The sequence below is a fragment of the Ochlerotatus camptorhynchus genome, unplaced genomic scaffold, assembly GCF_037179485.1.
Source record: "Ochlerotatus camptorhynchus isolate MF236.1 unplaced genomic scaffold, CSIRO-AGI_Acam_v1.1 ptg000204l, whole genome shotgun sequence".
NCBI lineage: Eukaryota > Metazoa > Arthropoda > Insecta > Diptera > Culicidae > Ochlerotatus > Ochlerotatus camptorhynchus.
Genome location: NW_027040694.1, coordinates 1,986,067 through 2,013,659, shown reverse-complemented (window position 1 = coordinate 2,013,659; position 27,593 = coordinate 1,986,067). Strand labels below are relative to the sequence as shown.

The following is a 27,593-nucleotide window of genomic DNA, read 5'->3' as shown; positions in this document are numbered from 1 at the left end:
GTTGCCAAATCACGGTTTGATGTTCCGGAAGACATAAGGAAGCAGAAAGTGGACAAATTCGCCAAAAAATACTTGCTCTGGCAGGCCATTTGCCAATGCGATAAACTGAGTAAACCGTACATCACAATGGGTACCATCAACAGCGAAATTTACCGCACCGAGTGCGTCTTTTTACCGCGAAATTTACCGCACCAGAAGCGTCTGTTGCCCTTCCCGCGGTCTCACGGAGGCGAGACATTATTTTGGCCGGACCTGGCATCATGCCATTACGCGCGATCAACGTTGGATTGGTACAGAGACAATAACGTTGTTTTTGTACCAAAAACCGCCAACCCCCCAAATTCACCAGAGATTCGTCCGGTGAAAAGATTTTGGGCCATAATGAAGGCCAAAGTTTGAAAATCGTCCAAGGTGTTTAAGAACGAGCTGGAGTTGAAGAAAGAATGGATGAAAGTGACCAAATAGATCGGCTCCACCATTGCACAAAATGTAATGAGGGGTGTTAAGGGAAAGGTGCGGGCTTTCAGCGATGGAAAGGAAATTGAATAAAGTAATTATGCCGAAACATAATCCATATGTATTAGTTCATTTCCTGAAAGTTTCAAGAAAATCTGACTTAAAATAATTTTTTGGCGAACACTTTTGTCTGGTGCATTTTTTTTTTCAAGTACAGGCCTTATCTTTAGGATCAAAAAAACACCCGAGGGTCCTTAGTCGAAAAACAAATTCAGAAGAAGTCGGAATAAAAATTGTTGGCAAACTATGGGAAAAAAAACTGTTTCGAGATTTTAAAATGCATTTCATGAATTCATGTATGTATGTCCCTTCTTACACAGAGATATTGGAACATTTTCGAAGTTCCAGAGTGTTGAAAATCGTGTCAATGAATACTCTAAGTTCCATACTTCATTTTTCAAAATTCGGCCTAATTACCCATTTGGCCTAATGGCGTTCGATCTTATGAATTTTGGCATAATGTATGTAATGTATTCGGCCTAGTGGTCCTACACTTGTTGGCTAATGCATATTTGGAAAAAAAAAATTGATATTCATTCTTTCCCAAGCTCTGACACGTGGCTTAATTGAATGAAAATCCTGTTAACTAAAACCATGCTTGCAGGACATCTCCTCTCAAAGCTTATTTCCATGTAATATCCCTTAGATTGCTCCATAATTTCCATCATAATTAATCCTCCATCATTTTTATCTCCCGGTAACGAGGCCTAGATGAAAAATTAAGCTCGTTAAGCAAGAGATGCCATGCACTCCGTGCGTGAATCCTTCGCAACCTCATGTCGCGGTTTTTCCCGCACCGCGCCCTGATGGGATAAGAGCATATCCAAATTAGCTTCCATCATTCATTGCCCCACTGAATTGCCATCCTCGGCTCATCATCATCATCATCATCATTGGAAGCATATTTGGGATGAAAACGCACGGAACCCTCGTCGCCGCCGCCTTTACCATGAGTATGAGTAGGATGTAAAATGAGAATTCCATCAACCGTGGCACCTTCCACAGCCAGGATGCGTCGTCGTCGTCGTCGTCCTCATCATCATCGTCGTCCTCCTCCATTAGGGAAATCTCATTTTAAACCTCATTCATCCTGGGCTCGGTTACGGTGCATATGATGGAGCAGCCTATATTGGCCGGGTTTCATTTTCCGAACCCGCATGTGAGTGTGTCTCGTCAACCTGCGTGGATGTCGAATCGCCAGTAATAGCTCACCGGTGGCGTTTCACTTCTGTTGGAAATTTGCTTCACGCAGCTTGTGATTCGACTTACGGTTGGGTGGGTCAAGTATCGTTATGTCAAGTTTGATTTAGGACTTGGGTTATCCGTCCTAAAAACCGGGGAGTTTGGCTTCGTGATTCGTAATTAATCACAACTGGAGGGTCAGCGCACTGATCGTAATAACCGTAAATATATATAAAAGAAGACCGCTAGATATTAATGGTTGATAGTAACGTGAGTTTCCAAAATTAGTTTTCATTTCCATCATTAGTTGAATTCGTTACTCAAGGTCCATTAAATAAATATGTGCCACGAAACAAAATCGGTACGTAATGAGCCAGCCCCGCATTCATTATTCATGCCAGATACATGTCGAAAATATGACATTAAGGTAGTCAACCATTGAGCACAACATTCGTATATTTGTGTACAGAAAACATCCTGAAACCTCATTACAATTTCATTAGACAGTTCTCACCCTCTCTTTCTCTCCGTGTATCTCATTACGTTCAAAAGCTCTGTTTGAAATACAATTTTCCTCTAGCTTCCATAACCACTTATAATGTATCCTACGCAATTACAGCGAAACGGAGCTGGCTGATCTTCCCCTCTTCCCCTTCGTCCTCCACCTTCCTACACTGCTAGTCACTAACGCAAACCGGGAAAGCTCAACCAGCCTCTTTACCGCAGTGCAGCTCGACAACTCGGAGGCCAAATCCATCATCTTTATTACGTAGGCAGCGATGGGCGGATACTGTCTGCCGTACACGATGTTGATCCTTCATATATTCAGCAGCGTTCAGCCGTCGCGACCACAAGTGTACGGTTGCGGTTGAGGGAGAGAGTGAGCGAAAAAAAAAAGTTCCCTCTTCCAGGCTCTAATCCGATTAATTCAATATTCATCACGCTGATGATGTTTGGGATGTCGATGACGCTCGTGCTGTGCTCTCCCGGTGGGTTCGTGATGATGAGTGAAATTGCGGCTGGGTTGGACGGATGGCTGCTTCATGGTTTAGGAGGTACGTCGGGAAATGGACGCTGAGCACTGAATACGAATATGTTTATTCAAAAATAGAACCGTCAGTTTAATGCAGCGTTTTTTGGGTTACGTCTGAAATGTGAAATTATTAAAAATTAGGTACGTTCGAAAATTTTATGATCATACTATGGGGTGTCCCAGAAAATATAAGTACAGTTTATTATTGGAATAAAACAACGTTATGTTAATGAATTCAAATTTTTATTTAATGTTTTCCCTTTCAATTGGATGTTTTTTTCTTTGATTTGTTTTCCATACTGAACACCAATGCTACCGACGGCAGAGAGGCAGCTCCCACACCTGGACCCTACCTATCGACCCATCATGTCATAGACCGAGGACCAACGGCTTTACCTCCCTTCCGAAGGAAGGTGTGATCGGAGATTGTATACCTTAGAAAATCCCGGTGGCACCGACTGGGATTGAACCCAGGCCTTTCGGGGTGAGAGGCATTCAAGCTTACCACTACACTACCGGTGCCGCTAACTCTTTCAATTGGGTGGAAATAGTCCGCAGTTCTTTTAATCGTACACCAAGGAGCGAACTTTTTATCTGACTATAGCCACTTTTGTCCAGTCTATTCAAATTCTTCGAATGAATTCGCTGCCTTTAAGTGTTTCCGTATATATCCCTTGGAAAGGGCCCAAAAAGTTTCGATTGACCGGGCCTCCGGACAATTCGGAGGATTCATCTCTTTTGACACGTATTGCACATTGTTGCTTTGTACGAACCTATCTTGTCTTTTGACGTAGGACTACGTCTTTGATTTCTATATGGGGGTACACTTTGTGAAAACCGGAATGTAACATGTAACAAATTACGAAAGATTTTGAACGTTAATAACTCAGCTGCCTCTGGACCAATTTCAATAATTTTATCACCAATCGATCAGAAATATGGCTACGCATCGATAACAATGCTTCTAAATGTTGATTTTCAACAAGAAACTATTGAAAAACTGGTAAATGTCCAGCATTGTCCAAAAGCGTTGAATTAACTAACAAATCCACCAATTACGTACATGCATATACTGCTTCCCCAACACAGTCATCAGAGAATCATTTCTAGACGAAACATGTCGATGTAGCATTACGACGAGGTTTGGTAGTTCAGTGGTTACCGTTTCTGCTTACTGAGCATAAAGTAGGGAGTTGTAAGCAGCAGAAATTTCCTTCCCAACTCTCTTGTGGAATCTTTTAGTGGCTCTGAAAATGGCCAGTTTTGATAGATTTCAACGGAGAAATTAAGAGCGTTCACCACAAATACGAAGAGCCAGCTGAATGTCCTTTGGCATAATTGTGACACGCTTAGCGTGAACGGCATACAGACCGCCCAGATAGGTCGGTTTATTTCACTCGTCGAGGGTATACTTATACCTGCGTCGAGTAGCATATTATTAATACAGGGAGGGAACAATACATACAGCAAAATACTGAAAAGGGGAGGAGTTTCGCTTCTTATGCTACGGGCACAAAACGAGACACCACCGTCGAAACGACTATCAGTTATTCATCATGGCACCGAAAACCAGTGTAAAGGCCGCTAAGAAGTCTGGAAAGGCGCAGAAAGTCATCGTCAAGGGAGAGAAGAAGAAGAAGAGACAGCGCAGGAAGGAAAGCTATGCCATCTACATCTACAAGGTGTTGAAGCATCTTCGAACTCGTCCCGTCTGGCTCAATACAACTAACGCTCGACGATCACGTCCCACGAAATCCAAACTGCGGTCCGTCTGCTGCTGCCGGGTGAGTTGGCCAAGCACGCTGTCTCTGAAGGAACCGAGGAGGGCGACACATCTTAATCTCAAGTTTAGATGCTCAACAAATCTCACACTAGCGAATCAATCTCCGAAAAATCTTTTTTCATTTGTCACATCTACTTGCATCGGTCATCATCTTTTTGCAGGAAATCTCCAGAATCGTCATCAATCTTCTTTTCATCTACTCAGCGTGCGCGCAGCTAGCCACAGCAAAACACAATCTTGTTTACATCGTAGATAGAGTCGTCCCCCTCGGAAGGAACCAAGGCCGTCACCAAGTACACCAGCTCAAAGTAGATTCGTACCATCCAACCAATCAATCGGCCCTTTTCAGGGCCACGAATCGATTTCCAACGTGAAAGAGGTTTTGATGATTTTATTGAACTTTTAAATGTTCGAAAGCAGAGTTAGCAAAGTTCGCAATAAGAAATCAGTTGATTTGCATTATGAAAATAATGTTGACAAAAAGAATAAGAGGTTTTATCTATGACACTACCGTACGGTTTTGACGTCTGTGATTTCTATATGGAGGTATACTTTGTGAAAACCGAAAATGGAACACCAGATAGGCCTCGCTGGATTCCTGTAAGGCCATTAACGGCTGAGCTCTGGAAGCGCAGATCGGTCTTGTAGTAATGGGCGATTTCACGGACCAGACGCTTGAAAGGCAACTTGCAGTCAGCAGCTCGGTCGATTTCTGGTAACGACGGATCTCACGCAGAACGACAGTTCCTGGCCGGTAGCGATGAGACTTCTTCACTCCTCCGGTGGCCATCTGTTTGAGAGGAGCCTTTCCTCCGGTGAACTAACGAGCGATCTGCTTGATGCAGCCATTATACGATGTGGATACGTTGAACGCAATCTGTTGAATAACAATTTTAATTACCCAGCACAATCATGGGCATTGGCTCCAAGCAATATTTCATCAGAATCCAGACAAATCTGTACGATAGTAAATAGAACAGAAAATGAAAATATAAAAATGAGATAAGGAAAATAATTAAAATATGGTTCAGATTAATACCTGGCTGAATAAAAATACACATTACCATTTATTATATAAGACTACGTAGTCCTACGTCACCATTGCGTACAACCCCATAGGGCTGTCCCTTGTAGTTTTTAGTAGTGTATTGACACCAAATTTTGACGGATCATGGGGCGCAGAAGCTGATTCAAGCACTCCCGAACGTAAATTTCAGTGTTCATCGTCTCCTTCGTAACAAATGGCTTTGACTATTTGCCATACTCACATATCGCTTGCCAAACCATGGCCTTCTTACCAAATTTTTCGCTAAAAATTGAATAATCGGCATCGTCAACTTCCTGACAATCACGGACTGTTTAGTACCGTATTTAATGTACTGAAATCCGGACAATTAGTCCATAAATCCGGACCCTTTTAAAATTTAATTATGATGACTTTATGTCATCGTTAAGAATCATCAGATATGTTCATTATGTTGCAAAGTAAACGTATTAATTAATTAAAAATAAAATTTCCACATTAACAGACTGTGCGTGTTCGGTGCATAACGGTATTGGTCTCCCGGAAGCGTCTTGATGTCAAATTTGACGTATGTTTCATCGTCCATGATAAAACATGCCAATTTTTCACACAGCAGGGTAACAAAAAGCTTCAGAGCTCTCGGTTTGACAGATACGGCTTGTTTCTGACTCCTTCTGCTTCTTGAACGTTTTCAGCCCGTTTCTTGCCTTAGCACGTTGAACATAATTCTTCGATGTTCTCAGTTTTTTTTTTTTGCGAAATCTCGAACAGAGGTACTCTTCTTATTGGCGAAAGCTTGCTGATCTTCTGGTTCACTTTTCAATCCACCGGTCCAGGTTTGCGGCCAGATTTTGATGCATCCTTGAAGGTAGCTTCTTCATCAAACTTCCAGACGGCGTTTTGGACTGCTCCGATACTTACTTCCTCCATTTTCACCAACTTCCTTACTGATAGGTTGGGAATAGTTAACCAACAACAAACTTGTTGAACAATAAGTAAACAACAACACACATCGATGAACAGCTGATAAACGGAGTAGAAATGGTGGCGAGTTGAAAGTCTGCTTATACTTTCTGGGACACCCTATATAGTAGAGCCTTAAAACTTAGCACCTCAATCCCTATAGAACCTTATAAGTACCCCATACAAAATTTGGGCTCAATCGGACATAATTTGCAGAGGTGCAAAATCGCCAAAATTTGATTTTTTTTTTCATCTCAAGGAATGTGGAAATCGAAGAAAATATATAATGCCCATTTACTTAAAAATCAGTGTTCGCTCGGCTGTCGACAGAAGCAGGCCACTTTCGATGTGTGTCACGCGATCGCCTGTTAACTCGGCAGCAACTATATTGTGTGGTCCTCCCCATTGTTCTTTCGGTCGATGCATCGTCGAATTAGGAAAACAACCGTTTAGTTATGAGTGTGGTCCAGAAAATACGAAAAATCCGTAAAATTTATTGCTGCGTAGATTTGATCAAAGCAGGCCTTGATTTTGCTCTGCAACTATGTGAAATGAAGTAAAATGGTAATTATAGATACACTAGCTGTTCAATGGCAAATCTGAGTAGTCACCAGATGGTCCGTCATAAGATCTGGAACCAGTGTTGGAAAAGTTCGCGATATTTCACGAAGTTCACCATGGGAAAAATTCGAGAGTCATAGTGAGTTTTCGTGAACTTTTCCATCACTGTCTGGAACATTCGTAATATTGATTTCTGTGTAAATTTGAACGAAGTAGGCCTTGCTTTTTCTCTGCAACTATATGGAATGTGGTAAAATGGTGATTTTTTATATATTAGCGGTTCATTGTAACATCATTAAAAAAAAAATTGCTTCGTATGAGGACAGCTCCGGCGTAGTCGTTAGCAAGTGTGTAGGTGTGGAAGTCACACAAACATCGCATGTATTTAAATCGATTGGCAAATAGGTTGACACACATTTTCATCATCAAATAAAATATTTCAGGATAATAAAAAAATCAGTATCTCTGAGCCACACATCCACCGAAGCCTTAAGTTATCCCCTTTCATTTCAGGGTAGTGTTCAAATGTAATTTCGGGGAACATTTTGACACTACCCTTAAACTAAATGGGATAGTCTAAGATTTTGTTTGGTAAGTGTTTCAGTGATACCGTAAGTGGAGGTGACATTGGCCCAAAAAATCAAAAAAATTCGTGCCCTACCTAACAACGTTCACATTTCAGCAAGGAAAACAATGTTAAGCATGTGAATATATTCATCAATGATATATTTACGACTGTCATGGAAATGGTTGATTTAAATTGAAAGCTCATTTTACTAAAATTAATTAAAAATAGACCAATGTAAAACCTTATGGCGGTTGACATTGGGCCAACACATTGATTAAAATATCTTAACATATCTTAAAATATGTGTATTTATCGTAGCTATTAGGAGTACACTTGGTTATGATCACAATGTACTTCGTATGTATGGTTTAAGATCGCTTGTAGCCTTCGTCTATTTTCATAAAAGTGTGTTCAAACATTTGTTTGCCTGTGAACATTTAAAAAAATCTACTACTATTTATGACACTTTACTTTACAGCACAAATTAAATAAACAACTAGTTAATGTTATCTACTAAAGTGTCAGAGTGTGTCCAGAGGCTCAAGAAACATATGCTAGACATTATTTTCTGTATATTCAAGATATTTGCATGAATAAACATTTTTCAATTTATGCCCAATGTGACTTCCTAGTTTCAATGTCACCCCGTCTTACGGTACTATCTATTTAATCAGTCAGATGAGAGCAAAATGCATGACGATGCTGCAACACTACATGACTGTCCCGCTATTGAGAACCATGCTTGGTCACAGCATCGTCACGCGCTTTGCATCCTTAGTACTCTGACTGTTAATTATGTTTCGAACAGAGATACCGTGTCCAAAACAAGTCACAAAATTGAGTTTTACAATCAGGTTGTAATGTGTATTAGTCCCACTAAGCATAATTTCCCAAGCAATACACTTCCGTCTCTAAAGGTTGAGGCAACTTGATTGTAACCGGAATAAATCACATAGGAGTTGCCGTTTGCGACAAGTGTGCTGCTAGGGTTACGTTTATTCAGGTAAATACATAAATGAGGGTAAGAGCTTCGCTAGTACATACGAGGAGGAGGGAATAAATGATCAAACTTATACCTAAGATGATGGATATTTCGTAGTCTGAATCGTGGTTATTGTGTGTGACTTAGCTTCTTTGGCTCATCCTACATAGGGTCGCGGATGGTTTGTTGGGTGTCGTCCTTCAAGGAATGAAGACTCCAAGGGTTCGGTGTATGGGGTACCGGCTCGATGAGTTTTAGAGAGTGCCCGCCCACGGAAACTAAACTCATCGGTTAGGGTTCCAATAAACGGTGGCAATCCCCCTGGGCCTAACTAGGCCTTAACCTCAAAAACTTACTAACTAATAAAATCTGAACCAGTTAATCAGGATACTGGTTACACACTACACCAGTTTAGTAGGTTCCTCGCATTGTGTTGATGCTGCTGCTTCAAACCTTCGTGTTCTTACGACCACAGTACTTGAAAGCATAGTGAACTTACTGTTTACTTTCGCCGTTTTCCGTCCACGGATTCTTTACCACTACTTGAGCTTTATGGTGTTTCTGCCCGAGCAGTGTATTTCGACGCTACTGCTGCGGATTATTACTCTGCCTGCGGGAAGGATGCTGCCCATGATGACAATGCTACTTAACCACTACCACTGCTTAATGGCGAATACTCCCATGTATGATTACTTTGACTCTGTCACTCCAGATTTGTAGTCCGTTCACCGAGAGAAATGCGTGACGACGAAAGAAATTGCCCTGTATAAGCATGGCAATTAGTTTCCAGCTATAACTAAATTAAATCGGTTTGGTTACCTCATATAAAGGCCTTTTTCTGACTGGAATGCATCTAGGTGTCTGTCAGATTCACCCATCCCGATGGGAGCTACAAGACAAATTATAATTAGAACATTTTTTTCCAGCAAAATTATTCATATTTCTACCTTCGAAAATGTTTGTAGGACTCGTTGTGGAATTGTTCTCCAATTCGGCGGGGTAATTTGTTTAAAATTTAACAAACAAAATCTAAACATCATTTAACAACAAAATACTTGGATACTTTTTCCTTATTTGCGTGGAATGGTCTTTGTCTTGCAAAAACACTTCAGCCTATTGCTCTTTATTTAATACTAATACCAATATTTTTTTATAATGCAGGTATAAAATAAACTCATCAAAACTTAATGGTACTTAAGAAGGACTTGTTGCCAAGGCATTTTTCTATTCAAAACCATCTATTGAAGAAAACGGCATTTTTTGGTAAGATAACAAAATATAAAGATCATCTTCAGTTTTCATTTAAAGTTGTTGAACAACATCCCTGCATGTTTCCAACAAGTATACGTATTACATTAAAACAAAGTATAAAATACATTAATCTTGCACCACAGAAAGTAGATTTCCACATCATGATTTTTTTCTCATTAATATTACACTAAAATCTCCCATTAGTTGTTGTTGAACACTGCTTTTTATTGTGCAAGATAAATGTTATCTTTACTTTGTTTTAATGTAGTCCGTGAACTTGTTGGAAACGTGCGGCGATGTTGTTCAACAACTTTCAACATAAATTGCAGTTGTTCTTCACTTTTTGTTATCTTGCCACAAAATGCTTCTATTAGAGCAACACCTCGCTCTGCACAATCGTTCACGACCAATATTGAAGCAACATGATTTTTCCCTCGTTTATAATCTATAAAATCTTCCCGTTGGTTGGGGTTTTGTTCTAAGAATCATGAAGAAATTCCTGATATTTCAAAAAAAAAATCATAGCGTCCTTCGAAACAAAATCTGACAACTCATGATTTTTTTAAACTTCGGATGAAGATATTTCACAACGAACATTTCGATCCGCATTGCTTTTTTGAATGTTGAGAGCAGTGACCATGGATTTTTTTTTTCTTCAATAGTTACCTCTGGATAAAAAAAATGCCATGGCTATAAGCTCTTCACTCAAGTACCATAAATGCCTTTTGAGTTTTTTTGAAGCTGCAGCAATGTTTATCGGTGTTATTTTTGAACGAAGATCTATAATTAATTAGTTTTTTTTGCCAGGGTAAGGTAATTTCGTGCTGCCGACAAGGAACGAGGAGCATTGAACCACAAAGTTATGTAAATTCTTATTATAAACATGCAAATTACGGGCATACATTTCTGTTCATAGGAACTTAGAATAAATTGGTCCTTTAACATCCAGATTTTCAGGCAATAGATTGCCTTGGCCATCCACCGTGCACGGCTATGTTCCCCTGAAGGAGTGAATTTTATAGATTGAACACCTAAAAAGCCAGAGCTAAATTCAATAGCTCCTTGTAATCGTTACGAACTTGTCTGTTTACCAGTTGATCTCTTATGAAACCTATGAGCTTGTATTTCTCGTCTCCGAGCTCATGAATAATACTTTTATCGGTCATTTTTTCTTCAAACTCTAACTTGAGAGTTGGCCAAGCTGATTGAAATCGGACGAACATTGTGGATGAAGAACCTGTTGAGTGAAAAAGCGTGTCCCAAGCAAAAGACATTAATAACTCCACGATGTGGTGTCTACAGGCAAACCACAGAAGATCCCTCCCTAAATGTTTCTCAATAAGGGTGCATGCTTCTTTCATTGATCCAGTATTTGCTGCAGTGGTGTCAAAACCCATCGCATTGACTCTACCGCTCAGCTCCCAGTTATTTAACAAACTACAAATTTCATTGGCCTGATTTTCTCCAGAGCCTTTCTCTAATTTTGGCACTCCGAGAAGTTGTGTGTCATGGCCTGAAGATATGAGTATTGGCAGTCGATCTACAGTAGTTTTACCTGTTAAAATGCAATAGATAGTAAAATTGATGATCTTTTTGAAACTAATATCAATAATTCAAAAAAGATACCAATCTTTAAATATAGTACTCTGTGATTAGGAATCAAAAATTGTGTATCTCATAAAATATGATTTAATTAACATATAAGGTAAACCAGGGCATGTTTAACCTGGGATAAGTGGGGATAGCCATTTTCAAAATCTCCATAGAGCCAACGACATTCAGATTTAAAAATGGTTATTCTCACTTTGGACCAGTGTCCTGCACGCTATCTTGAAGAAAATTACTCATTAATGGGTAGATAATCATTAGTGGGTAAAACATTTACGCTTACGTTCCTTATCTATTCCGACCAAAAAAAAAATTGAATTGCTACCGTCAGTTCTCGACGCGAATTTTGATGCAACAAGTTTCAAATTGCTTATCGCTTTTCAAATTGCTGAAGGTTGAGTTTAATTTTTATTAAAAATTCAAATATTGAAACAAAGAGTAAAGGATGTGCCTATGTTAGGTGCTTACCCCACTCCTTGTTTAAATATTTTGAAATAAAAATAAAATTTAAAATTTATATAATAATATTTATACAAACAAAAATTATAAGTAATTTGTAAAATTGCATGAGAACCAATAGAGATCTGAAGCAATGATGGTTATTGGTTTAAAATAGGTTAGGCACGTAAGTGTTAAACATGCATCTATTGAACGATTTCCCATTCACCAGAACGGACAACTTTTTAAAACACTTAATAGATAGATTTCTGAAATATTAACTGGTGGTTTATGAATGATGAATGAATCTATAAATAGTTCAACGATATAGTTTTGGAATTGACTGACAGAGTCTGTTTGAAGATTGAGTAGCTCTAGTAAAACGCTTAAAATTTTTTCGTAATGAACAGATTTTAATAAAATATAAGTCGATTATTCGATAAAGGTCCTATTATGATTACTAAAAATATGGCTTTTATTTCAGTAAAATTATTATAAAATTAAAATAAACCATCATCCAATAATTCAGGCATCTATCTTCTTAAATGATGCTCGAACAGCTATTTATCTATATACTATACTATACGAATATAACAACGCCCTTACAATTTTAAAGTACACTTTAAATTTGATTACCAGACAGATCAGGTAACAGCTTTCCATCCCAGTGAACTGTTATTGGTCCATCTAGGTTGAAATTGCATTTAATATTTTTGGAAAATGTCTCCCGATGTTGTACTCGCGCACGCCTGACAGGAGGCAGTTGACAAACGACTGTAAGAAGCAACATCAATAGCATCGTTTTACTACATTTTACAAGGCCTACTTTGATCAAATTTACGCAGCAATAAATTTTACGGATTTTCCGTATTTTCTGGACCACTTGGTGATAACTCGAAGCCAATGACCAGCGAATATATAAAAAATCACCATTTTACTACATTTCATTTAGTTGCAGGGAACAAGCAAGGCCTGCTTTGATAAAATTTACACATAAATCAATTTTACGGATGTTCCGGATCTTCTCACGGACCATCAGGTGACTACCGTGCGGGACCAAAATCCGTACACCTAAGCACGAGAGAATCATTAACGGTCAATACTAAATAATGCTATCACATTATGCTCTGTATCACATCTTTTTCCTTTACATTTATCTTTATTTTTCCAATATTTGCAAACACCAGGTCTTAAAATTACCTTCAATTATTAGAAAAAAGGATTTAAATTGCACATATCTTGAATCAAAATCCGTACAGCGTTTTACGATTGAATCAAAATCCGTACAGTTTTGAATCGAAATCCGTACATGAATGTTAATCGATCCAAATCAATGAAAAAAAAAAACGCGTTGCTATCTTGAATAAAGTATTTTTTTTTTGTAGTTGCTTGGCTAAGAGTCCAAAACAGCTATTCGTTTAAATACACTAGTTTACAGCATACTTGAACTTTGTACGCTGATGGTCATTTCCCATGTAAAATCGTGCGCTGAATCCAAAAATATAGTCAAAAAAAATCTCGGTAGGATAGTTTTCGAGATATAGGGGTAAGAGAGGCATAGTGAACAGGTGGGGCATAGTGAGCATCGCGCGTGCTCCAGCTTGGACTTCCGGCCGTTCAGAACAAATTTGTTGGCTGTAGGATCAATATCTTAATGATATTGATCCTACTACCAGTTGATTTGTTTCATGCAGTTGGAGATCCAGAGCCAAAGTACAGGATGCTCACTATGCCCCGCCTGTTCACTATGCCCCTCCTTCCCCTAGCTAAAAAAATGAAATCTCACGTTAAAAAAAACTAAAACACAAATATCTCTGGCTGAATGAAGTGATATTAATTATTTTAACTCCACATTAAACGTGATAAAATTTTATTTCGATCTTTATAACACCATTTTTCCGTGAGAGTAATGGTAGAACCACCATAAACATTTTAATTAACATTGCTTAAAAACTTAGCAGAAATTCAAGTTTTTTTTGGAAAACTTAAAAAACAAACTATTAACTAACAACAATACCATCAATCTCACTGACAATTGATGTTCAATTGATCGAACGAAAAAATTTCTTACCTCTAATTTAGCGTTAAAATAATTGATATAATCTCATTACAACCGGAGATATTTGTATTATAGTAATCAAACTTGTTTAAAGTGAATTTTCATTTTTAGCTGTATCTCAAAAACTATCCTACTGACATTTTTTTCGACTACATTGTTGAATTCAGTGCACGATTTTACATAAGAATCATTCTTCAAAGGTTCAAGTTCATTTTTTTTACTTTTAACTTTTTTAACTAATGATATCAGCGTTAGATTAATTGATGCTCCAATCGATTCAAAGGAGAGGTAACTGAATTCTTTTTTATTTAAGAAGGTAACTGTTCTGGATTTTTATGCTAACTTATATCATGTTTAAGGATTAATTTCTTCCAAATTTTATTCTATACCAGTGCTTTGGGTTAAATATTCTTACTGGAGTTTTCCTTCGATCAAAACTTCGAGGTTTTTGAAATTTGACATGTGATAACGTGCAAGATGCGCCATACTTTGGAACTCCACCAACCCACTGGCATCAAGCGATAAATTAACCGGTTCCTAAGATGGTAGACCTATAATGGCGGATAAGTAAAAGAAAAATACAACCATCTTAGAAACCAACAAAAAAAGACAATGAACTGACATTAAGGATTAGTTTTTCGTTTTGTGCATGAAAATTAAAATTGGTAAAATAACGACTATAACTTAATTTAATTTAATACGTCAAGAGAGTAATACTCATAAAAATACAGATCTTTCATTGCTTCTTTTCCACAGCTTTCTTCTGCTTCTTCTCCATTGTTACCATTGCCTTTTCAAGTTATAATGCCCTAATAAAAATAACCATAATAGAGAGCTTAACGACGTGTTCGGGGTATCATCCAAACCATTTGTGGGAAAGTTTACCCATCCGGGATAAAGTTCGTTCATGGTATTCGTTTATTAGGGAACTTTCTTTGCTCTTCTTCCTTTTCTTCCTCCTCTTCCTCTCTCGCTCAACCTTTTTCTTTTGTCGTTCCTCAATTCTTTGTTTCTTTGCGTTCTCCTTATCAATTTTCGCCCGCACTACTTTCATGTGTATTTCCGGTCATTCCTCGCTGGTAGCTGGGAATGCTCTCTGGCCCATTTCTGTCTGCTCTCTGTAAGGGAGCATCCAAAAATGACGTAGCATATTTTTGATCAATTTTATACTCCTCCCCCCCCCCCCTTCGTAGCGTATTTGGCTATATCCAATACATGGCCGGTCACAAATTCTGAAACCCTCACCTCCCCCCTCAAATGCTACGTCATTTATGCTTGGTCCCTAATTTGTATATGCGTGTTGGTGCTATCCTGTAGGGGAGCTGCGTTGTTTTACTTTTCGGCTGGTTCTTGACGCTCTTCATTAAAAGATATTAATAATATAACGTTTACAATACGAATAAAATAAGAGAGTAGCGATTCAATACGGCATCTCTTATGGTGGTGAATTGAACGGCAAAATCCCTGGATGCTTCTCGGTAAGATTTCTCCGCACGCATCATTGCCACAGTCTTCTCCAAATCCTCCGGCGTGTATTTAGTTTCCATGATCTGCTGAAAAACATTGGATAAAGTAGAATCGTCATTAGTGATGCACAAGTGTACGGATTTAGAATCAGCTGTTATATATGGATCGAAATCCGTACAGTACTAATTTTGATAAATAAATACCATATGAACGATCCATTGCTTAGAATTGAGATATAAAACGATAAACACTTACCTTTCCGATCGACCTTCAGGAAACTACTTGCAAAAATCACTTAAATACGCTTAACAAACTGAAGTAAATCCGAGACATTTTCTTAGAAAATCGTTAAGAACGCAACCGATTGACAGAAATGCCCGACACGTGATAAGGTTTTTATTTTTCTTATTTTAATTGCATGTTATACTGCTTAATTGTTGAAGTAAACATCAAGCTGATGCATGAATGAACATGAATATGTATTCATGTATAATATTTACATTGTTATGATGCATTTAAATGAACAAATTTAACAGGGTGTACGGATTTCGGTGCTGTACGGATTTCGGTCCCGCACGGTACTCAGAGACATTGAACAGCTAATGTATCTAAAATCACCATTTTACTACACTCCACATAGTTGCAGAGTAAAATCAAGGCCTACTTCGATCAAATTTACACAGCAATAAATTTATCAGATTTTCCGGATCTTCCAGCGGGTTATGTCGTGACCACTCGGAACAATTGAACAGCTAATATAACAAAAATCACAATTTTACTACATTTCACGTAGTTGCAGAGCAAAATCAAGGCCTACTTTAATCAAATTTACGCAGCAATACATTTTACGGATGTTCCGGACACTTGGAGCCAGTGAACAGCTAATATATAAAAAATCATAATTTTACTACATTATATACAGTTGCAATGAAAAATCAAGGCATACTTTGATGAAATTTACTTAGCAACCAATTTTACGGATGTTTCAGATCTTTCGGTGGGTCATCTGGTGACCATTTGGAGCCAATGACCAGCTAATATTTCAGAAATCACCATTTTACTGTATTCCATATAATTGCGGAGGAAAATCAAGGCCTACTTTGATCACATTTACACAGCAATCAATTTTACGGATGTTCCGTATCTACCAGCGGACCATCTGGTGATAACTTGGAGCCATTGAACAGCTAACATATCAAAAATCACCATTTTACAACATTTCTCATTGTTGCAGAGAAAAATCAAGGCCTACTTTGATCGAATTTATGTAGCACTAAATTTTACGGATGTTTCGGATCTTCCGGCGGATCATCTGGTGACCACTTGGAGCCATTGAAACGCTTATATATCTAAAATCATTAATTTACTACATTTCATATAGTTGCAGAGAATAATCAAGGCCTACTTTGATCAAAAATGCATAATAATCCAGATTAAGGTTGATCCGGGTCATCGGAAGGCCTTCCGGTGAACGCTCAGTATTTAGAACCAGGTTATGGGTTGATTTTGTTAAAATATTAATCAACACTACCCACAGATGCCTGTTGCTGTGGATTTTCAGCACCACCTTGTTGTAGACGACTGGTACCTTTTCTCTCCCCGATGGCCTCTCGGAAACCCGGAATAAAACCGGAACCACTTGGCCAATCTGTTCCAATTTTTAGTAGACCATAATTTCGAACATTTTTCTACTCACTGTGAAAATTTCAACCAATTTCACGGTTAAACAAAAAAGTTATACCTCTGCAAACATTGCTATTCGTATACCTGTTCGTAAAAATAAAAACTGCACAAGCGCGTTAGGCCCTCCCCAGAAGTAAAGCAGGTGGTGTTCGTTTGAAATGCTAATAACTTTTCGGGGGTAGCTCGGATTCACATCCGGTCTTGAGCCAAGATGTTCCCAATACTCCAAAGGTGCTACATTTTGTACACGAAGAAAATCTACCCACTACAGCGCCACCTAGAGCCACGAATGTGAAAGTGGCTCGCTCCCCCATACATTTTGTCGATTTTCCCCATACAAACTTCAAGCCGTTTGAGCGAGGGGTTCCCGTGAACCAAATCACTTCAAATTTTGGCAGGGTGTTTCTGACCCACAAAACTACCATTCCAGAGGGTAGCGTTTGAAATTCCAGACTTTGACTTTTTTCCATATAACGCTGAAACACTCTAATGTGCATGCACGGGATAAATGAGGATCTCCTCCCAATAACAGGATAATACAACTGGTAAAAAAAACTGGCCATTCAACAGGAGGATGCCCCAATGAGTGGGGAGAAAACCGCGCCCTCTATTCACGAAATGTTAAAGACAGGGAGTTGGCATTTCACTCTCCCCATCCATTTCGCCTAATGTTTAATATAATGGAATGAAAGTTAATTAATTTCGAAGCGCTCCCATTGATATGCTGTTGCTCAGCAGAGGAAAAACGGACTGCGATCACTTTCCATCACCAATCACTCGCGCCACCACGGCTTCAATTTGCCAGTACACAGTCTGTAAGACGCAGCATCAGCTCCTCACGAATCAACACGCGACCAGCGCCGAAGTAAGAACCGACAAGTTCAGCGACCGAAAACAGACGCGTCTAAAAGCGGCCACAGCACACTTCGATATATATATATACCAAAAATCACATAACCAGTAAAACTCGCAAGAGCTGCTCATGATTTAAAGAAGGAGAAATACTTTAAAACATTTCATTTTGATTGCTTGCCAAACCTGAATCTTGCAAATTTCAGGGTATGTATGAAATGTGTTCTATTCCCAAAAAAAAACCAAAAATCGTAGTCCGATTGATTGATATTGTACATCTAAAAAAATGTACAATATATGTGCAACAAGATCGATTGTTGGCAATAGATTTGGTTGTATTTGTATTTTATGTTATGGCAATTGTGCGGTTATTTTTTTCCATTCGACTTAATGACCATTCACCTTAATGGCCGGACACTCTCGGAGCGATAGTGTTACATCTAGAAACGACCAGAAACTTTGATATCTTGACAAATTGACAAATATACATAGTAATTGATCGCACACGGGCGGAATCCCTACGTTACGAAATAAATAAAACACACAATTTGCTTGACCGTCCTGCCATGGCGGAGGTATTCGAGATACTACATTCTTTTTTTTTTTTTTTTTTTACAAAGAAATGTAGAAAACAATATAGTATTTCGAATACCTCCGCCATGGTAAGACGGTCAAGCAAACTGTGTGTTTTATTTATTTCGTAACGTACACACTAATCGAGTCAGTACGGTTTTACCGAGTTTTTGAATTGCGGAACTGTTCGGTAAAAGTTTAAAAATTTGTGGAAATTTTATTAATGAAAATTTGTTCTGAACCTATACATACTTAGTTCTGTTAACCCCATTTAATGATAGAAAATAAAATTGGTGGATTACATTGATTCCATACGGATAACGGTCATTTGAATTTTTACCGACTTTTTCAGCAATTAAAAATCCCAGTAAAAAAATACTGACACCTGTAAAAAAAATCTTAGTGTGTAGGGATCCCGCCCGTGCACGATCAATTACTATGTATATTTTTCCAGCAATACTTTACAATTTTGTCTTAAAAGTCAATTCAATAAAAGTGATGTTTTCGTGCTAAAATTTGTTTAAAAATCTCAAAGACGCCACTTTGAAAAAAAAAATAGGCGATCCAAAATGATTGCCCATAACCAAAAACTATTTAAAGTTTCATGCAGATCGGAGAAGGTCGTGTCAAAAATAATTTATAATTTTGCTATTTGTCCTGGAACTGCCTGGAATACCATTTGTTTTTCGTGTAGGGGTAGACGGGGCAAGATGGCCACCCTAAGGTTGACTTCATTTTTGTATAAAATAATAGCAATTAATACAGTCTATCGTTGTCTTCCCTGGATCTTTCATGTCTGTTCTAGTTCCTACGCATTCTGTTCTAGTGCCTATACAGATCAAAGTATGATGTTTTGGATTTTTTTAATGAAACAAAAAAGTAACTTTCTAATACCGGTTTCAGACACCCCGTGGCAAGATGAGCACCCATAGCAAAAATTGTTTTATATAATATTTATTGAGTTTTAAAGGATTTTACTCCTAAGCTTTACTAAAACAAGTTACCAGCACAGTTTCGCAGATTTCCTGTAATTTTTCACAAATATCTGTGAATTTTGCACAGATATCTGTAGATAATTACAGGAAAACTGTAAACGTTCAGCTGTTGAGATTTCGGTAAAATTTTACAGATTTCTGTAAAAATTTCTAAGTGTGTACCTATGTACAGTTTTCAAAAATATAAGATTTCTGATGTAAACTTGAAGGGTGCTCATCTTGTCCGGTTGCAATCTTGCCCCGCCTACCACTATATGTTTCGTGAACTTGCCCGTACAACTGATCAATTTTTCAACGTTTTGATTATTATATTATATAAATCATTTCGGACAGGGCCCAATATTACCGGAACTGTTTTTGCCATCTTCAAATTCAAACTATTTATCCCTTAATTGACAATTCTAGATAGAGCTGGTATAAAGGCGTAACAGCTTTTGTAAACAATGGCTGGTCTCGATCATTTCTAGGAATTCAAGGCACGTCCACGCAACATAACCATCGGGTAGGGAAAGTCGTCTACTACCCGATAATGATGTAGATTTACGTTAATTCCTAGAAATCATCAAGAGTTCATTGTTTACAAAAGCTGTTACGCCCTAATTCCAGCTCTTTCTAGAATTGTTCTAGCTGCATCAAGTTCCATTTCCGTAATTTTCCAGTGATAAAAAAAAGGAAAACCAGCACATTGGTAGCTACCAATTCCAATCTCCACCGAATCGAGCTTAATCTGTGCCCTCATGCATTCGCTCCCATTGCCGACAATCGTTTCCATTATCGTTCCCATTTCCTCGTATCCACTGCTGCTACTATTGCTCTCTACTCTGAAACAGTACCAGTAAATTGAGATTTCAAGCACCCAATATCCTGTCCTCATCGAGGAATCCCATTATCCCCCATCCTGCCGGGGACGACCATCCGACCAACGCCAAACCATCTAACCATGTGTGTATTTTGTTCTGATTTTCATTTCCCCAGTTAAAACAACCGATGTCGAAGCAATCGAAGACCACCAAGCAATATTATACTGTCCACTTCTAGCGAGCAATCGCGATAAAATCAACATGGTACTGTGGTTCCGAGACAACGCCGGCATCCCGCTGTACAGGTGAGTTTGATGTATGCACATCCCGGCATTCGGGTCGGGAAACATGCGGAAGGAATTCCGGAAGCTACCGTGAACGAACCGGAATTCCTTGCATATTGAACTTTTCGCCACCCACCCACACACACCGAGCGAACACTTTTGTTGTCGTGGTTGTCGTCGGACTTGCCCAACACCAGCTACTGCCATCCGTTGTATACCATGTTGGCACGGACATCACCTGGATGACAGGCTGCTGTTGCTTGCCATTTTTATCTATTAGACGAGTTCGGGGGACTCTCTTGATACCCACAATCGGCATCAATCGGACCAGTCTAGCGACGGACGGTGTAATCAGGCAACACGTTGTTTGGTGGCTGGAGCCCTGTCATCGCGCTCTTCGACTATTTTCTGCCATGCAGATGTCATCCTGGAGCAGGGGCAGGGCAGCATCTGCTTTCCGTCGGACGTCTGCGGGGAAATGACAGGAATGCTACCATTTCACATCGTCGTCGTCGTGTCGTCTGCTCTGAACTGACGAAGAAGGTCTGGTATTATATTGCACCAGATAGCTGCCGGAGAAATGCCGGAGATTTCGTAGGAGTTGAAACATATTTGCCAGATGGTTGACGGCAGTGAATTTTAATAGAACAAGACGGTGGATTAGTCTGTGTGATAACGTCGAAAATACCGAAAATCTACATGCGAGAATGTTTCAAAAATGGACCGAATGAATTCTACGAGGCAGTGGCATGCCCCAACTAACATTTTTAGCTTTATATGCCAACTTTTGCAGCGTTGTGCTGTTAAGTAGCTGAAACAAAGCTGCATATACAGCTACAAGCAGAAGCTAGCAAAATAGTTCTGGAGAGTGTTTACTCAACTTTTTCACAACCGTTATTCAATTTGTCAATCGCACTGAATAACAACAGCCAATGAACGCTAATGTCACTTTTATACACATGCTAATCAACTTTCCACTTGTAGCTGCAAAATAAAGCTTTGTTTTTTTTTTTTTTTTTTTTTAACTTTTTATTTGTTCCAAATTCAAAATAAATTACATTTCATTTTTAACCTAGGTGCTCCAGTTACTACAGTAACTTACCAGCCTTAATTGTTATGATATATATCTAAATGTTTTTACATTGTTCCTGTCTTGGCAATTCAGTATTTTAAACAGGTTTTTTAAACCTGCATGTCAGTATGACAATTGATATCTTAAAACTAAACACTAAAACTAAATCTTATCTAAGTATAAAGGGAATTAATCGTTGCAATTGAGGATTGTAATTAATCGTTGCAATTGAGGATTGTAACGATTTTTGCCGGAAATTATTAATTATTTTGTTGGACATTTGTGCTAAAGTCTCAACATTCGAAATTCTATGTACTTCGGTTGTACTGTACCAGGGAGGCAACTTCAAAATCATCTTCAGAATTTTGTTCTGAATCCTTTGAAGTGCTTTTTTCCTGGTAGTGCAACAACTAGACCATATTGGTACAGCGTAAAGCATGGCCGGTCTAAAAACTTGTTTAAATATTAGAAGTTTATTCGTCAGGCAAAGTTTGGATTTCCTGTTAATAAGAGGATACAAACATTTAATATATTTGTTACATTTGGCTTGAATGCCCTCAATGTGATCTTTAAAAGTTAATTTTTGGTCAAGTATTAATCCAAGATATTTCACTTGGTTTGACCAGGAAATTGGAACTCCGTTCATAGTGACTATGTGACTACTACTAGGTTTCAAAAAGGAAGCCCTGGGCTTATGTGGAAATATTATAAGTTGGGTTTTGGAAGCGTTGGGAGAAATCTTCCATTTTTGTAAATAAGAAGAGAAAATATCTAAACTTTTCTGAAGTCTGCTGCAAATAACACGAAGACTTCTTCCTTTAGCGGAAATGCCTGTGTCATCAGCGAACAAAGATTTGTGGCAACCCTGAGGCAAATCAGGGAGGTCCGAAGTGAAAATGTTATACAATATAGGCCCAAGAATGCTACCCTGAGGAACTCCTGCTCTAACAGGTAGTCGATAAGATTTGGAATTTTGATAATTTACCTGCAGAGTTCTGTCAGTTAAATAATTTTGAACTAATTTCATAATGTAAAGTGGAAAATTAAACTTTTTCAATTTAGCAATCAAACCTTCATGCCAAACACTGTCGAATGCTTTTTCTATGTCTAAAAGAGCAACTCCAGTTGAGTGGCCTTCAGATTTGTTTGAACGAATTAAATTGGTAACTCTCAAGAGTTGATGAGTAGTTGAATGCCCATGGCGAAATCCAAACTGCTCATCTGCAAAAATTGAGTTCGTATTGATGTGAAGCATCATTCTATTCAAAATTATTTTTTCAAAAAGTTTACTTATTGAAGAAAGCAAACTTATTGGACGGTAGCTAGAAGCTTCAGCTGGATTTTTATCCGGCTTCAAAATTGGAACAACTTTTGCATTTTTCCATTTATCAGGAAAGTATGCCAAATGGAAACATCTGTTAAATAATTTTACCAAGAAAGACAAGGTACTCTCTGGGAGTTTTTTGATGAGGATATAGAAAATTCCATCATCACCTGGAGCTTTCATATTTTGAAATTTTTTAGTTATAGAACTTACTTCGTCCAAATCAGTCCCCCAGGAATCATCAAAAATATTTTCCCGAGAGAAAATATTCAGAAAATCCCGAGCAACCTGATTCTCAATAGGACTAGTAAGACCCAAACTGAAATTATGGGAACTCTCGAATTGCTCAGCAAGTTTCTGAGCTTTTTCCAAATTTGTGATCAAAATTTTACCACCTTCTTTAAGCGCTGGAATTGGCATTTGAGTTTTTTTTCAAAATTTTTGTGAGTTTCCAAAAGGGTTTGGAACTCGGGTCTAATTTAGAAACATTATTTTCAAAAGTTTTGTTCCTCAGGGCAGAGAATCGCTTTTTAATTTGTTTTTGCAAATCCCGCCAGATAACTTTCATGGCAGGATCGCGTGTTCTTTGAAATTGTCTCCTACGGACATTTTTAAGACGGATCAAGAGCTGAAGATCATCTCTGCAGCCATGTGATGAACTAGCCTACGGCTAAAAATCACAAAAATAAAGAAAAAAAAGAAAAAAAAAAAAAGATGCGGACTGCAAAATAAAGCTAATAAAGTGAACATAGGGTTAACCACCCCATATCCGGCATATTAAGCACAACCCATACATAGTCTTTCTTAATCTAGCGCAGCTTAGCACCAAACGGAATTTTTTTTTTCCTATGTTGGGTACATTTTTCCACTGCGACCAGTTATTTGATCTATTGTGGCGGTCCCCGGTTTAATGTATGCCACATCAGGGTGTTGTATCACTATTTGTTTGAGTGATTTCCACTAGCTGACTATAGGCGTTGTCCCTGCAAGGTATTATAGAACGAATGAACTTTATTGCCTTACTGGGAGAAGTCATCCATACATCTTAGGGCTGCATTAAACCCTTATCGAAAAATGTTTTCCTTTTATGAAAAAGTGCTGCACAGTTACATAGTAAATGTTCCGAGTTTTCACTCTCTAGGTTGCAGAATCGACACTTGTCATCTTCCAATTTGCCTAGCTGTTTTAAATAATATTTACTTGAACAGTAGCCCGTAACTAGGCCGTTAAAAGTACATAGATCTGTTTTTGAGAGACAAAGAAGTCTTTGAGTTTGTAACCGTTTGGTCACAAATTCATAGGTTTTTGTCATTTATGTTATATATTCAGAGCCTTCACGTTTCTTGTGCAAGAACAGCAGTATACCACAGAAGTGATAGGGTTCTGTACCGCTGTGAAAATGTTATGCCGTTACGTTATGTCCACCATAGAGCTACAAACAACTATACAAAACAAGGATGACGGGATGACGGGATGAAAGAAAATTGGGAGAAAGAACGGCCATTGCCCAAAATCGGCCTCTTTTAATATCAGGCGTCCGTGTGCTAAGACGCATTTTAATTAGCAAGTGCAGTGGTTGCTGTTTTTGAACGTGAACCAGGACCCCCCCTAGCAACAGCTAGTGTGCGCAAGGGAAATTTAACGTTCACGACCTCTTTTTTATATTGGACCTTAAAAAGGTTATCCGTCAGCACACGGCCGGCTCGTAAACTTGGAAACAGGTTCCGAGCCCAATTGTCAAGGGCCAAACATTATTATCTGGCCAAACGTAGGCCATAATCGTAAAGGAGTTTTCCCTTCTCGGCTTGACCAAGGTGGCCTTGCCACGATCGGCCGATCGTGCCAACGAAGGACGACGCCTGCCATCCCACTTTCCAGCAACGCCCGCTGGCCTTTCATCCGCTCACTTCGCCAATCTGGCGAGAGTTCCGGCCGCACAGTAGGACAGGAGTCACTGTGTCGGCCATCCCGATTCACCATCAACGGCAGCAGCGGTATGTACCGGTACAGTAAACAACGCGATTAGGCTACACGACACATATTACACGAAATTATGAACACAGAACAACACGCACACAATACAGAAAGTGGCAAATAAAAACATTTAAAGAAAAGTGAAAGTTCTTCGTTTTTGTATCGCGAAACCCTCTGATTACCCGGTAGCTAGTCGACCCTGGGTGTTCCGGAGCTTGCTCTTGTCGCCTGAGTCGACCGGGTGCTGTATGTTTGATCTCCGAGTAGGTAGTTGGTGAGTGCTGAGTTCTAACTAGTTAAAAGTTGCTCCTTTATTAGGTGATATACATCTTTTGGACTGTCGAGCTGTTTTAGTGTTTTTCCAAATGTTATCTATCATCGATTTTTCCCAGTTTTTTAGTTCCATTTTGAGGGTACATTCTGAGGCCCGCAAAATGGTTCTGGACCTAGGAATGGTTTTGATGATCCCAATCTTGCTAATAAATCTACCTTTTCATTACCTTCAACCCCACAGTGCTCAGGTACTCAAAATAAGTTAACTGTACTATTTTTAACCACCTGCTGTAGTAATTGAATGCATTCCCAAACCAGTTTAGAATAACATGTAACTGACCTCAATGCTTTTAGGGCAGCTTGACTGTCAGAGAAAATATATATATTTGTATGTTTGTAATTACGACGTAAACAAACCGTAGCACATTCAATAATTGCCTGTATTTCTGCTTGAAATACGGTTGGCCACTTACCCATAGATATTGATATGTTGACACCAGGACCCGTTACCCCAGCGCCAACTCTGTTGTTTAATTTTAAGCCATCAGTGTAGAAAATTACTGATCCTGGTTGAATACTAGGTCCCCCTGATTCCCATTCAGTGCGACTAGGTTCAGTGACGTTGAATAGTCTTTCAAAGTTATACTGTCTATTCATCCAGTCTTCATGAGTTAATAAAGAATTAATTTTAAATTCCTTCAAAATACTGAGATGACCCCTAAGGTCCCCATCAAAAAACTGTTTTGTTCTTTTTAACCTTAGTGCGTTTCTTTTGGCTTCTAACTGCACAAATATATGTAAGGGAAGAAGATTTAACATTGTATCTAGCGCTTTAGAGGGCGTGCTACGAATTGCTCCTGTGATGGAAATTGTAGCAAGTCTTCGCAACTTTTCGAGTTTCTTTTTAACATATTTAACTTTTGTTTTAGGCCACCAAACTAATGATGCATATGTGATTCTGGGTCTTATTATAGCCGTATAGATCCAATCGATCACTTTAGGTTTCAGTCCCCATTTATTACCAAATGTTCTTTTGCTTATCCATAGGGCATTTGTAGCCTAATTTATTATTTTATTCAAATGTAAGTTCCAATTGAGTTTGCTATCAAGAATTACTACCAGATACGATAAAGGACTAATGTAGTATGCTCCAAGTGCAAATCTGGTATTTTTATTTTCCTTTTATGTGTAAATGGTATAATAGTAGTCTTATGCGGGTTTATGGACAACCCCTCATCTTTACACCGCGCCATCGTTAAATTAAGAGCATATTGTAACCTATCTCTACTCTCACTCTTCTTACTCGTGTTCCATATATCCCGCGAATAATGCTCACTTGATCACTGTTCTACAGTAGAATTGTCGAAGTCTCATTCCTAAATTAGATTCTTTTAAGTTTTTAGTTCACAATAATGATTGTGATGCATTTGCTGTTTGTGAAACTTGGCTCTCTTCAGATATCGATCTTCCTTTTTATGATTTTAACATTATTCGACTGGATCGTGAGGATTCGCGTGGAGGAGGAGTACTTTTGGGGATCAAAAAGTGCCATTCCTTCTATAAAGTGAATCTTCCACAATTTCCAGGTATTGAAGTTGTCGCATGTCAGGCTATTATTAAAGGTAAGAGCCTTTGTATTGCTTCTGTTTATATTCCTCCTAGAGCCGTTGTTAATCGAAAACAACTTTCAGATATCTGTTCGGTACTTCCTGCTCCACGGTTGATTATGGGGGATTTTAATTCCCACGGTACAGGCTGGGGGGAACTGTATGGTGACAACCGTTCTTCTTTGATATATGACCTCTGCGACAGCTTTAATATGACAATTCTTAACAATAGAGAAGTAACACGTTTAGCTGGCCCATCTTCGAATGGAAGTAGATTAGACCTCACACTTTGCTCTAACTCATTATCGTTGGATTGCACGTGGAATGTGATCCAAGATCCCCACGGTAGTGATCACTTTCCGATCAAAGTTTCAGTTGCCAGTGGGTTCAATCCGTCGGAACCCGTTAACGTCGCGTACGATCTTACCCGTAATATCGATTGGACAAAGTTCAAGAATGTGATAGAAGATGCCCTAACGTCGGTAGAAGGGCTTCCACCGTTGGAGGAATATAACTTACTCTCTAATCTGATCTTGGACAGCGCGCTTCAAGCTCAAACTCGGCCGGTTCCAGGAACGTCTTTCCATAGGAAACCTCCTTCCCCTTGGTGGGACCAGCAATGCACTGAGGTTTATCGTAAAAAGTCCGACGCGTTTAAGCGTTTCCGGAAACGTGGAACACCCGTACATTTCGAAGCGTACTCGGCTCTTGAACGCGAACT

The 27,593-nt window shown here is 38.8% G+C and overlaps 2 protein-coding genes across 2 annotated transcripts in view; one reads left to right on the top strand and one right to left on the bottom strand.

The window, feature by feature from the left end:
* The window catches only part of LOC135702992 (synaptogenesis protein syg-2-like), a 320,097-nt gene that overhangs the window by 203,689 nt on the left and 88,815 nt on the right, over positions 1–27,593 (top strand). The window contains exon 3 of the mRNA XM_065224077.1: positions 20,514–20,643. Coding sequence (XP_065080149.1) covers positions 20,514–20,643 — 130 coding nt within the window. The remainder of the gene's footprint in view (positions 1–20,513; positions 20,644–27,593) is intronic.
* LOC135702986 (uncharacterized) lies at positions 10,895–20,322 on the bottom strand. The gene is made up of 3 exons (XM_065224066.1): positions 20,235–20,322; positions 12,546–12,683; positions 10,895–11,418 (listed from the first exon to the last, which is right to left on the bottom strand). The coding sequence occupies exons 1-3, from the start codon at positions 20,320–20,322 to the stop codon at positions 10,895–10,897; spliced, it is 750 nt and encodes a 249-aa protein (XP_065080138.1).

Bases quoted from the DNA above. Each gene is read 5' to 3' on its own strand.
- LOC135702986 (XM_065224066.1), bottom strand. From the start codon at position 20,322: ATGGGAACGATAATGGAAACGATTGTCGGCAATGGGAGCGAATGCATG. The intron at 12,684-20,234 runs GTAGCTACCAAT...TGCTTCTTACAG, and splicing joins TTCGGTGGAGATTGGAATTG to TCGTTTGTCAACTGCCTCCT. The intron at 11,419-12,545 runs GTAATCAAATTT...GCATTTTAACAG, and splicing joins GCTGTTACCTGATCTGTCTG to GTAAAACTACTGTAGATCGA.